A 13594-nucleotide genomic window follows, 5' to 3' on the forward strand; every position below is an offset into this window, starting at 1 on the left:
CTTGAGTACTTTTAAATAGACTTTGACACTTTATGAACACTTTGATTTTTGCCCTGATGTAATTGTGACAGTAGAAACAGGTTAGGAGAGTGAGGCAGGGCGTCATCATGCACCGAGGTCTCTGACTACATCCAAACTGGCCAGTCACACTTTTAAAAATGGCTTCCAGGCCTCCGCTCCTGATATTCCTGCCTGATTTGATGCATTATGTGAAACCGAATTGCCTTTGTGTAAGAAACGTGGCCTTTAGCCTCCTCCTACATGTTGTTGTTGGTCTACAGCTCTCACTGCTTGTTATGTTCTGACCTGCTGTGATACAGTAAACTGCCGAACAATGGGGGTGGTCCTCTGGTGTGTTGAAAACCCTTTCCTCAGCTTAACAAGTGCCAGTCATGAAAGAGTTAACTTTAGAAATTACATCAGTGTGTTTCTCTGCCCATCTCCATCTTTTCCAGCCCTCATGCTCCACCCCTCTGCCTTATCTCATCTCTCCTTTACTATTCTCTCCCTCATCCCACTCTGTCCCACTTCCATGCCGCCCTCCGCTCCTGTCCCTCCCTCTCTAGCTTTCAGTCGCCTCCTTCACAATCCCTCCACCCCTCGTGTCCATGTGCCCAGCCCCTTCATTAACTTTTGTATGTAAGGAGAGATTCTTGCTGGTGTTCACTAGAGCAGATCCTCACAGGAGCCTCACACACGCTGACTCTAGCCAGGACACAGTGGTGCAGTTGGCTGATAAATCATAATTAGTGTACAACTGAGCGAGGCCTGAGTTTGCCAACGTTATTTTCTAACATTGACATGGAGCTCCACAGTGTGCATAAAACCTTCCAGCCCAGCCACCTGGGTGAGCAGAAGCATGAGATGCTGAGTCTGAACCGACGCCTGGAGACCTACCTGAACCGGGTCAAACTCCTGGAGGAGGAAAACGCATTGCTTGCACAGGAAATCCAAGCTGTAAGACAAAGCAGTCATGGAGCTGTGACACGCAGGAAGGGCCTAGAGGAAGAGCTGCGCCGAACGAGACTGGAGGTGGATGCAGCCTGGAGGGACAGGGTCCACACAGAGCTGGAGATTGGCAAACTGACTGAGGAGTTCCAAAACCTGGACCTCCAGATACAAAAGGAGGCTCAGGCACATGCAAGGGCCAGAGCAATGCTGGAACAAAGCAGGAAGGAGCTGGAGGAGGAACAGAGGGCACAGATCTGGCTGAGAGAGAAGGTCAATCAGCTGGAGAATGAGATGAAACACTTAATTCAAACCCATCATGAGGAAGTGGCCCATTTGGAGACTGCAATAACTCATCAGAGAGTCACAGTTCCACCTGCATTGGCCCACAGAGCCAACCACACACCAAATGTCCTACAACTGGGGCAGGAATACACCCAGATGGCTAGTAGAGCACGCCAAGAGGTCTCAGAAGCTTATGAGGGCCAGTTAGCTCGGCTAGAAGAGTCATTTGACCAGACCAGTGGCTCTTTGGCCAAACTGAAACAGGAGAAGAGTGAAGCCCAGCTGAGGATTCGAGCGCTGCAGAAGGAGATTGCCTCCGCTCAGGATGTTAGACTGCATCTGGAGAAGACTGCAGCCCAACAGAGAGACCAACACAGCCAGGAGATCCAGCAGCTCCAGGTGAGAGCAGCTCATCGCTGTATTTGTTCATGTAAACATCACTTTCACCTATGACAGGAAACACAAGCTGAGGCTCCCAGATATTTTCAATAATTAAGCTATTTTGTGTCAGATCATTATACGTTTGAAAATGGTTAATATGACAGTTAGCCATCACAATTAATCTGAACCCAAAGCGATTCTCCTGAAAACCTATCTTCCCGCTGTATTTAATAAGCGACAGGTTATTTCAGAAATTAGAAAATGAATTCACTGGCTTCTGTCTTTAGTGAAAATAGCATTGTATTTTCAACTGTTGCTCACAATGAATGCAGTCTGTTTGTGTGTGGTGCGTGTGATACACGGTAAAGCAATAGACTAAAATAGTGAAGTCAAACAAAAAGTGAAGTGACAAACCACAGTGATGACTGTGAGCGTCTGATATGTAAATTTAATATTCTGATGAACTGTAAAAATATTGGAAGCATTATTTAGCATAGTGCTACTTCTCTCCACTGTAGTCTCACACAACCAACATCAACATTTTATGGACTTCGTAACGTTTTATGGAGTTCGTAAATATATTAACAAACCACCGCATGAACAAATGCAGGCAGATGCAGAACAAAGCGTGTTTATTTTTACTTATTTTACAGCCAGGCATAAAAAAGCTTTTTGCCTTTTAACCACTTCTTTTTCCTGTTTTGCTTCCTGTTTTGGCAGGAGCACATGGAGGGGCTGGAGGTGGAAAAAGAGGAGGTGGGCCAGCAGATTGATCATATCCTCCATGAGAACCGACAACTGATGCAGATGAAGATGTCTCTGAGCCTGGAGGTGCAAACATACAGGTACAGTGTACTAGCTGCTTCTTTCCATAAGTCAAGACGTGATTTGGAATAAGAGAAATGGCAGAAATAAAGATCAGTAGTCACCAATATGTTGCTTTGAAAATATACTTCTTTATAATGAATAGTTTCACATTTTTAAAAGGAATATTTTAGCTGAGTCTAATTGAAACAGCAGCCTCTGTTTTCTTGGACAGAGAAATGTATCCATTGTATCCACAGCTGTGATGGTGGCATCACCTTACACCCCCACCCACCCCCACCCCTCAAAATATTGACCCACACTCTTTACTGAAAAGCTACCAATTCATGAGCTATGGGAGTCTAGAATAACGGCAGAGAGGAGGAGGACAGATTCCATTTCAGTTACACTTGAAACCGTTACTTAGATGGTTTGTGTGTCAGAATTCTACACACACACACACACACACACACACACACACTTATTTATGTTAAATAGGTTCTTATGACATGCAGAAATTAAAATGAACCTTCCTGCTAGACACTGAGCCAGTTACCCGAGTATGTGTTGGAATGGAGGCCGGTGTGGTCAACGTGTGAATTAAGTCACAGTGGTATTAGTGATGCATGAGCTGCTCAGAATATTTCTCGTGTGTGTGTGTGTGTGTGTGTGTGAGGAATTGATTGCAGAGGATTGTGTGCTGCAGATGGCTCCTCAATGGCGAGGCCTTTCCTTCATTAGCATAACAACAGAGCTCACAGCCCGTTCCAGTCACCCTTCTCATTTCTTCCCACCCATCCCTCAGTGCGCGACATCATGTTGCCATTCACTTGCTTCTGGCTCATCCAAATCTTAAACATCACAGTATTCACATATTGTTTGTAAGAACTGTGCAACCTTACAATGTTACCTGTTCCTTTTGTCTGCCTCCACAGAGCTTTGCTGGACAGTGAAAGCTTCAGGGGGGACAAGTCAGTGCTACATCAGCCAAGAAAGGTTTCTATTAAAGGTAATAAAACTAAACAATAGGCATACATAAGAACAATTTGTGTGATTTTATCTGTGTTCATAACCTCAAGATGTCATCTAAATTTTGTCCTTCACCCACTTTTGTAAAGATGGATGGATTATTTCACTTTGCCTAAATAAAAGCACCTCAGAGAGGAAGGGGGGCCGGGGGGTTGATGCAATGTGTAATCACATTAGTCTAGCTGGAAGGTTAGTAGGGAGCTCAGCTAAGGGGGCTGAGCTATGCACTTTGGGTCCTGTAATCCAAGCCATCTAAGACAGTCCCCGAAGGCCCCTGAGACATATGGCTTTGCATTCTAGTAACACGGACAACAGTGAGAGGAAATGGCGATCAATATTTTTCCATTAGTGTCCAAACTCCTTAGAGTGTATGTTTCAGTAATGCTCCGGATGGGCAGCTTCTCCACAGTATTGTGTTCAGATTACTAGAGATGATCTGAAATACTAGTAAGTGCAGTGTTGAGACATTATATAGGTGCAGTTTATTTGGCAGAATTAACACACTAACACTTAATGCATTAGTCATCAGTGCAAATCATTGTTGTGGTGGAGTTTATTATCGATATGTGATGTCTGCTCTTGTCTTTTACAGATGCAATGTTCTTTCCTCGAGTGGTTAAAAAGAGTTACCAAACCCAGCTTTCTGCTGGCCGCAAGATTACTTCCCTTTCACCTGTCTGTGGCCCAAGAGGAACAGGGCCAGTAGTGACAACTGCAAAGACAGACTGTACTAGAAAACCTGTAACTTCGAGTGAAACTGCTGGTGTGACAGAGTCAACTAAATATGAAGCCTCTTATCCGGAAATTCTGCAGGACGGAGCGGTGGAAAATGTCAGACGACAGGAGGTTCATGAGAAAGTCGCCCATGCTGAGCCTCTGTCACCTCCCATTGATGACAAAGTTCTTGTTTTAGCGACTTCAGCGGGCAATGAATTTAAAGAGAATGGTAACAGTGTAGATTCTGAGGAAGTTCCAGTTGTGGAGTCATGTGTCAGTTCCCAGGTTGAGTCTGGCCTTAGCAGTGAGCTGCCCATAAGTGATGAGTATTGCCATCTGCTTACAACATCAAATCTTACTCCATGCCTTGTCAGAATGACAGAGATGTCCTGTGGTTTTTCAGATGAACCTCATAGTGATGTTGGGTGTGAAGGGCCTGATGAGAAAGAACATACGCAACAGTTGCATGCTACAATTGATGCAACTGAAATGAAAGAACGCACTTGCATGGAGGAAGAGCAAGTGCAAGAGGAAATGTCTGATTCAGAAACAGAGGCAGTACTTGAACCCACTTTTGAATCCAGGACATGTAGTCCAACATCTGAATGTGAGTCCGAAGAAAGTGCATTCAACCAATTTACAGATTTCAGCCGTGGTGAAAACATTCCAAATGTTGGTGTAGTTGAGCCGACACAAGAAATAAGCAGCTCTGTAGTAGAAACAAGTCAGACAAATGTTGAGGATAAGTTGTATCCTGATGGAGAAGAGATGGATACGTGGGATTGTGTGATAGAAAAGAAGGCTGATCTGAAAACAGATGATGAGACGACAAACGAGGAAGCAAAAAGACAGCATGCGGAGCCAGAGGAAGACATATCGGCCAGAGAACCAGGGCATGAAAAGACAGAAATTAGGCAGCATTTTGCCACAGACATACAAGACAACAATGTTGTGTCCTCAGTGATGGACACACACATTTATGATGATGTTCAACATGCTGCATTAGATCAAGAGCATGTTCTGCTTTCTGACAAAGATGATGATGAGGAGGACTCTCAAAATGTCTCTATGTCATGGAGGATGGAGGTGGAAGGCGACAGCTATGCTCAGGATAACACCCTGGCTGACACTCGTCCTCTGATTCGATACAAAAGTGACGAGACTGACGCCAACACTCAGGCATCGCACATGGATGAGAGCGAGTCCAGTGACGGCGAACAGGAAAAGAAGATCGGAGAGGTGGGAACGTGGAGCGAGGGCAAGTCGAAGAAATTTGGAACTATGGAAGATTTGTGTGAAGAAGCTGAAGGGGAGGCATTGGATGAGGAATACGATATGGGGTATACTCATACCGAGGACAGAAATGTTGAGCGTCGTCTCACTACAGACGAGTATGTAAGATTAGAGGCGGATACAGAGGAGCCAGAAGAAGCGATTAAGAACGTCTACGAGGGACAGTTGAGTGAAGAAACTGAAGAATTCATCGAAGCCAAGGTACCAACAAATATAGACTATGATGAGCAGTTGGAGATAGACAGACTCGTGGAACAGGAGTTAGAAAACCTGAGCACAGAGAGCTACAGTGCTCACTTTGCACAGCAGCTTGACTGTGAGAGTCAGGAGATGCTAAGTCTGCAGGGAAACTCTGTCGAGAGGATGACGGACCAAGAAGAGGCTGGAAAAACAGAGGCTGTGTCTTCCTGTGCAGACCCTGCAGACAGTGTAACCCAGGAACTTACATCTACCGTTACAACTGTAGATGAGCCTAATGAGAAACTACATTTCAGTGATTCATCAGTGGTTATACCTCATGCAGAGTCTTTGGCTGATGACGAGACCCAACATGTAGAACAAGAGGTTATAGATGCTCCAAGAGATGAACACAATGTGTCCATGGTGACACATGCTGATGAAACAGAAGATGGAGTTAATGATTTCATCAGCAGGCCTAGTATGGAAGAAATCAACACTGCAGAAGATCCAAACTCTGCACTAGAGGAGAACCTGCAGGATGTGATTGAACTTACATCTAGTGTTACAACTGTAGATGAGCCTAATGAGAACCTATATTTCAGTGATTCATCAGTGGTTATACCTCAAGCAGAGTCTTTGGCTGATGACGAGACCCAACATGTAGAACAAGAGGTAGTAGATGCTCCAAGAGATGAACACAATTTGTCCATGGAGAAATGTGCTGATGAAACGGAAGATGGAATTAATGAGTTCATCAGCAGGCCTAGTATGGAAGAAATCAACAATGGAGAAGATCCAAACTCTGCACTACAGGAGAACCTGCAGGATGTGCATGAACCCCTTAAAGTGAAAGAAGTTTTACCTCTAGATGTGTCCAAAGATTCTCAAGAACGTCTAGCAGAGGATGTTGCAGAACCAGCTGAATGGGAAGTCCTAGAGGACCCAAGTGAAGACTCTAAAGCTACAGAGGAGACTGATAAATGTGATAATGTACCTGAATCGGCTGAAAGTCATCACCATGACGACAAAGGCTCTGATGAGGCCCTTACAGTCCATAAAGACGAACTGCTTGAGAGTTCCCCTGACAGTGTACCTGCTGAAAATAGTATCTTTGTTGTAGAGGACTCGACTGAACTGATGAACAAAAGGGGCACAGACAACGATCTCCATGATGTTTTCAGCTCTGGTATGAAGAATGACTTCTGGGTGTCCTCTGTGGGGACCAGTGCCACCTATCAACAAGATGACGCCTGTAATGAAACAGACGAACAAACGAATCAGAGTCTAGGGTTTGGTGACAACCTAGTTTGGGGGAATTTGGAAAACCAGAATGTGGTAAATGGAAACTCCAGGGTGGATACGGAGTCAACTAAAGCCCTGGCTGCTGAGGAAGAGCAGGGACAGAGGCATTCTGAGGTGAAGAAAGTGTTAAGTAGAAATGTTGAGGGGGAGATGGTCCATTCTGAGGAGTCTGAAATCGAGGGGGAGTCTTGGTCCTCTGGGGAAGAACAGCTATAAAAAGAAGGGACGAGTTTGGGTTAAACCAATTTTTTTACCCAATTCCTATTCAATCCTATTTATAGTGTGTTTACTGTGAAAACAAAAGTTGGGCCTTAACGCCACAGAGACCCAAACCACCAACGTGCCAATTCGGTCCATAATTGTCACTTTCACTAGCAAATATTTTTTTATTTCTAATTGTTCAAACCTTTCAGCATTTCAGTGCACATGTTTCTGAAGACAGTTGGAAGTAAGTGCTTGAGGGAACAACACAGAATGTCATTTGAAAGTCAATGCTTTTATTGATCGCTGCCTAATCCGATTTGACTGACTGATGGAAATCAATGAGCCCCCAAGGGCTGGATTGGCAGATGCTGTTTCACTGTGCATCCTCCAGCTACGCTTTCTGCATGTTTTACACGGGAGGAATTAGCTGTTGGTTATATAAGGTTTAAATTTGAGATCATGTAAGCTGATAAGCAAACACGCTTTGTACTGATCTGTAAGAAACAAACGGTTCTTTTCCAATGCTTGTTGCTGTAGTCCAAAATAAATAGTAGCTTGGAAGGTTTGCTCTGAGTGTTGGTTTGAATCTTGCACATTAGACCTCACACATTGTCCAATGTATGTGTAATATTTACCACGTTTCGATTAGACTCCCACAGTTAGACCATTACACACTGTGTTTCTCTGTGGAGGCAGAATGAAAGTTAATAATACGTGGTGACAACTCGGGGCCTGAATCCATGGAAAACAAGACTTATTTCCAAGTCGTGGGCAGAACTGTATATGATACACAGTGTAGAACCATAGTAGTGATGGGCATAATGAGAGTCGGTGTCACTTTAAGCAGCAGTTCCCACCAGCCCCTCAGAGACCCCCTGCACGGCTTGTTTTCCAACTATCCCCTCCAAACTAGTGCCCCACCCACTGCTGATTAGCTGGGGAGGCAGCCAGAAGCTGGAAGATACTATCAAGAGATTGCTTTGTTTTTCCATACCACATAGTAAACTGTCCAACTTCTGATTAACTGAACACACCTGATCCAGGTAATCGACAGTGGGTGGGGCACTTGTTGGGTAGGAATAGCGGGGGAGGGGGGAAAGCTGGACAGGGGTCCCTGAAGACCAGGGTTGGGAACAGCTGCTCTAAGTGACATTAGCAAGAAATGTAACAATATTAGCCGAACACTTATTTCCATGACCCTTATATAATGAATAGAACATCTTTTCTCCATAATCAGCACCAACCTACATCATTCTGTTAAATAAACTATTAAATTACACAATTACGTGCTATAAAAAAAACAGGAGAAACATTTAGTCAGCAACTGGTCAAAAGCAACCGAATGTGTTTGTCCATAATTTAAAACGGTTTGCATAAAACTTTCAAGTCTAAGTACAACTCTGAATACAGTGGTGTCCCTGTTTCGGGAAGGTCAAGAAACCAGCTGCTGGCTTCCTTCTAGAAACCTCCTCCTGTGTTTCCTTTGCAGTTCGCAGGGAGGAAGGTTGGTGTGTGCCTGGTCTTGGCGACCTCCCAGCTTCGCTGACCTCAAAGGCAGACGAGCTAACAAAGCTGCATCAGGCCCCTCCGATCGCACACAGCCAAGATGGGGAAAAAAAAAAAAAAAACTATGAAAGAGGGAACAATGTGTGACCTCACCTCCTCTTCTTCCCATCCCCCACAAACTCTCTCCACACTCCCCTTTGTCATTCATTAGTCAGTTACCGAACAATGACGCCCATTTCACCAGTTGCTCGCTGCCCAGTGAGGAATTCAGTGAGGAAGGAAACCACAGACGTATTCACTGAAGGCCCAAGTGCTGGAATGGGATTACGGCAGCTGTCTGGCATGTTCCTATTCTCTACCACTCAATAGAGCTGAGCACAAGACACCCACAGCTAGAGGGATCAGGACTTTATTAATGCCTTAAGATGGGACCAGCAAATTTTCAAATTGAAGAACTCGATAACTCGTATCCTGAGATGGACTTTTATCTGCTGTAAATCATTTTTTTAAAAACTGAATAAAAGACTAGATGCAGTTTCAGGAGTAAGTCTCCCACCTATGAACACTTGTCACGTGTTGAGCAAAAAGACATGTCCCCCGACTGCCCTGCAGACCTGGAGGCTCTGCTAAAGATATTTTAGTGAATGTGCATCAAATCTGAACTGGCTGTAGTTTGGATCTTAATTAACGGAGTTTGGCTGTAACCAATGTGGCTCCAATTAAAACACTGATAATCAGAGGAATCTTTAGTTTTTATTTGTTTGTGTGTGTGTTTGTGTGTGTGTGTGCGCATCATGCCAGACTAACTTTAAGACTCTTGGCACAGATTTGTAGTTTCCACTAAATCGTCCTGGATGTATCTTTTGATGGTCGTATGAAACATTTTATTTCTTGGCAACTTAGCGCAGTAAAAACCCACAACCGAGGGTCAAGCCAACCATCAACACCACGTGTTTACGGCGTCCAAGTTTTCATTAACCAGCTCCCTGGTCACCGCTAAACCTGGCAGCATTGCTAAAAAAATGTCGTCGCATTTGAGATGAATGATCATTAAAGGCAGAATGTGTTTGCTTTTTTTTGTTTGGTTTTTTTTTTTGTGGTGAATTTCAGCAAGTTGAGAAATCTGAACACAGTCCGCTGGTTTAGCCACTGGCCGTTGTCCATGGTTGATTAATGTGCTGTGGAGTGCGTTTGTGTGAGTCCATTAGGGAAGACGTAACCCTCTTTGGTGTCTGCGGAGTGGTTGCGTGGACGTGTCTGCTCCATTAGCCATCTGCCATGCTGACCCCATTGATTTTTAGTGCTGATGTCATTAGTGTGAAGGATGAAAGAGCTGCCGAGTTTGACTTGGGAGGAGACGTCTCCACTGGACTGTCCCACTTTGGATGGGCGTTACACCAGAAGTGGCATGAAGGCGCATGTGAGCTTCAAGATAACAGCACAGGAGGAACAAGCCGATTCGCGATTCCATCAGTGTTGAGGAGTCTCTGTTCCTGTAAGACATGAATGTGGTCTTCAGTATTTTCCACTTAAAGATGGAGCCACTCAGGCTGTGTAGTGTCCAACCTTGAAATGGGGGACATGAACATCTGTAATGACAGTGTCTTGCAGTGTTGCTTGGTGCTTTGATCGAGGGTTTTAATGCAGTTTTCCTCATCACACATCAGACCACCGATCCCAGTTCTGACACTTTGACTGTTGACCTCTGAACTGATTCTTTACTTTTAGTTTTCGGAGACCTAAACTCCCTCGAGGTGATTTCCATAAAAATGGGAGCTAAATGCTTAAAATGCAAATTGGTGCGAGTCTGTTAAAACCTTTAAAGTGGTGACAACTTAATGAGCACAAACGTTAGGAGACACTTTGGATCTAAAATAATTCTAAGTGAACAGACTTTACGTATTAGTGCTGTGGATTTTATGTTCTTGTCCTTTTTTATGATTTTTAGAAGTCATTTCTGTAGATGTCTGTCGACCTCTGTTGTCCAAAAAACATTGATGACATGTTTCTATAGACAGTAGTTTAATAGAAGGTTTATAAAAGTATTAACTTAAAAGGGAGAGTTCACCAATTTTCCTCTTGCTTTCTATGGCTTTAGTTTAGTGTGTAAATGTACATTAATGCTTTGAAACTTCCCCATATTTAAATATTTGTCTGCTTCTAGCTGAAAAACTCCTCCGGATGACATCACCCAGAGGAATTTTCCATGGTTAGGAGTTAAGATAACGTCACCTGGGGGAGCCGGGGAAAAGCAGGTTGACCTTATCTGAGCCGAAGGTTCCAAGTGATGTCATCTGGAGGCATTTTTCAGCTCGTAGTAGTGAGATATTTGGGTGTAAGAAAGTCAGAGGGAGTTCAAAATCAGTGAAGACGTCCTTTAAGTACTTTGTTCTGCTTCTACAGACGGACAAGTGCTGCGGGAAAATGAGTAAACCCCCTGATCACCGTGGAAAAAGCAGGTTTCAGTCTCTTTGTGTTGTTACTGCCTGTTACAGTCTGACAGCTGATACAGACAATATCTACTCGAGTTAAAATCTATTTGTGTCCTGACTCTCTATTATACCGCTCTCAGATCCCGTGATCGGTCACCAGCTTGTGTTAAAATAGAGCAGGGGTTGCACGGCTGTGTGCAATAATGACAGCTGCAGCTCGCCGTAGTGATCCAGGACGTGTGATTCTGGAATAAAAAATAAAATGTCACCTTCCTGAAAACAGTATTAGCAAAGCTTGTGACTTGGAGGCTGCAGCTTAGTCATCGCCGTGTCGACGTGTCTGTGTCACTTTTACAGACTGAAATGGATTTGATGAAACGTGGCCCGAGGGGGAAGAATAAATTAGACAGTTTGACCTGTTGTCTTCATCTTTGAAGTGGCTGCATCTCAGGATTCAGGGAGATGCATAAAAGTTGTGATTTCATTTTAGCTCGAAAGACGCTAAAATAAACAGCTTGACGCGGAATTATTGCGTTACAAGTTCCGAACGAGTTCACTGCAGCCGCTTTGTCCAATTGCTCTTATTACTTGCACTAGATATGCTCATTTAAAAACAAGTCCTTCATCTTTAATTGGTGCTAAACTGGCAGCATCATGAAGGCTGCTGCAGCTCAGTTTAACAAATGTCAGAGGAAAACTCGCCACACTTTTCTACCTGCAGTAATATGAATAGGACATAAGTGATTTTCCTGACTAATGGATCCACTGCCTGTATTTCTCCAGGTCAGTTGAGTTTATCCAGTTTATTCTCACACGAGCGCAAAAGTTTGCATCCCCTTTGCTTTAACATGATAAAAAGAGCACGTTGAGCTAGAACAAATGTTCCTTCATCCGAAAATCAAGTCAGTTTGTAATTAATTATGAAGCGATACGCAGACTTCAATGAAAGAATTGCTAGTTGTCTTTTTGCCACTTCAAAGTGAAAGTATGCAAACTCCAACCTAACATAAGATTTAATGCACATTCAGCTGGAGAAATGTACCAAGCAAAAAGGTAAAGCAATGAAAACCAGTGCATCCATCTTGATAAATGACTGAAAATGAATTAATTTTGCGATAAAAGCTTTTAACACGTCATAATTACGAGGATGCAAATTTGTGCTGTAGCTCTGACGTCATTTCATCGTTCAATTCTTCTTTCCACAACCTAAAACTGAAAACCTGTGGGGAAAAACCCGGCATGAATTGGTTTTTCACCTGAACACTTTTCCATGTATTCTAATAACTGTCACTGATGGACAATGTGGTCCAGGCACTTCCTCTGTCGGCGCGTGTCCGCCGGCAGATGCCCACACGCTAATCGAATCAGCGTGCGCGGAAATGAAGTTAGACGTTTGCTGGCAGACGGGCCACACCCAGGAAGATGCTGAGTCACGACCGCTCCATCACTTTTCTGTCTCTCTCCACGACGGTGAAGCGTATTCACAGGAACTGCAAACATCGGCCGAACCCAGCGAAATCTAATCAGATGGAAGAGCTTCCCACTGAAGGACGGTTTCTACATATTTGAGTCCTGGTGAAGTCACATCAAGTAATAAAGACATTAAATCACCATTAATCACTTTTGTCATCCAGTGGCAGGAAATGGTGCAACTGTTTGACAGACAATGCCTGGACTGTCCACTTGGACATTTGGCTGAGCCCCGTGAGTGCGTGGGAGTTATTATTAGTGACTGGTTGAGTCAGGAGGCTGCATGTCTATGTGAGGCACGAGCCCGGCAGCTGCCAGCTGACGGTTCGGGTGAACAGTTGACCGGGAGTCCCCCACCAGCCTTCTTTCCTTAAATGTCTGCAGAGGATCAAAGCTGGTGCTGCCTGTTAGAAACCAGAATACTCCAACGTGAAATCATACGAATCCTTTTCATACAACTGTGTCCTTGTCTTCAGTCATGTAGGACATGTTGGCCCAGCTTTAGTGGAGGAACATTTCTGTGTCCCACAAACAGAAGGAGCATGATGCCAAACTGTGGACCAGAAAACAATATTTGATTCATAATCTCTTTTTTTTAGAATCGTAATTGATTTAGTTTGTTTAGTATTTGCTGACGTCCGGCTAATTATGGTGGATGACTGATTATTTGCTCGGCTCTGAAAACTGTGACGGTGGTTGAAAAAAGGTCTTGTTGTTATAGTGCCCTTGATATCAATGATGAAAAAAATATTATAAGACACCACAATACCACATACTTTGGAGTATTTGTCCCCTCCTCCTTATATCCAGGATGTGTAGACCAACATAAACATTACTATCCTGTCATATTTTAGCCCACCTGTCCAACTCAAACCCAACATTTCCACCATCTTTAGCTCCTGAGGGAGGCGACGGCTGTGGGGCTTTCAGGGCCTTTTCACAGGAAACATTCACCGGTGTATAGTATGTAATTGCTGTTGTCAGATTTTTATTCTTCAAACCCGTGAAGTTTCCATTTCTTATATCAATATCAACAGATATTT

General features: G+C 43.9%; 1 protein-coding gene across 1 annotated transcript; it reads left to right on the forward strand.

The window, feature by feature from the left end:
• Window positions 1-460: 460 nt before the first annotated feature.
• Window positions 461-7704, forward strand: nes (nestin). The gene is made up of 4 exons (XM_067511285.1): window positions 461-1632; window positions 2335-2459; window positions 3354-3427; window positions 4040-7704. Exons 1-4 carry the CDS (start codon window positions 802-804, stop codon window positions 7153-7155), a joined length of 4146 nt encoding a protein of 1381 aa, XP_067367386.1. The 5' UTR covers window positions 461-801; the 3' UTR covers window positions 7156-7704.
• Window positions 7705-13594: the final 5890 nt, after the last annotated feature.

The sequence above is a fragment of the Channa argus genome, chromosome 7 (assembly GCF_033026475.1).
Source record: "Channa argus isolate prfri chromosome 7, Channa argus male v1.0, whole genome shotgun sequence".
NCBI lineage: Eukaryota > Metazoa > Chordata > Actinopteri > Anabantiformes > Channidae > Channa > Channa argus.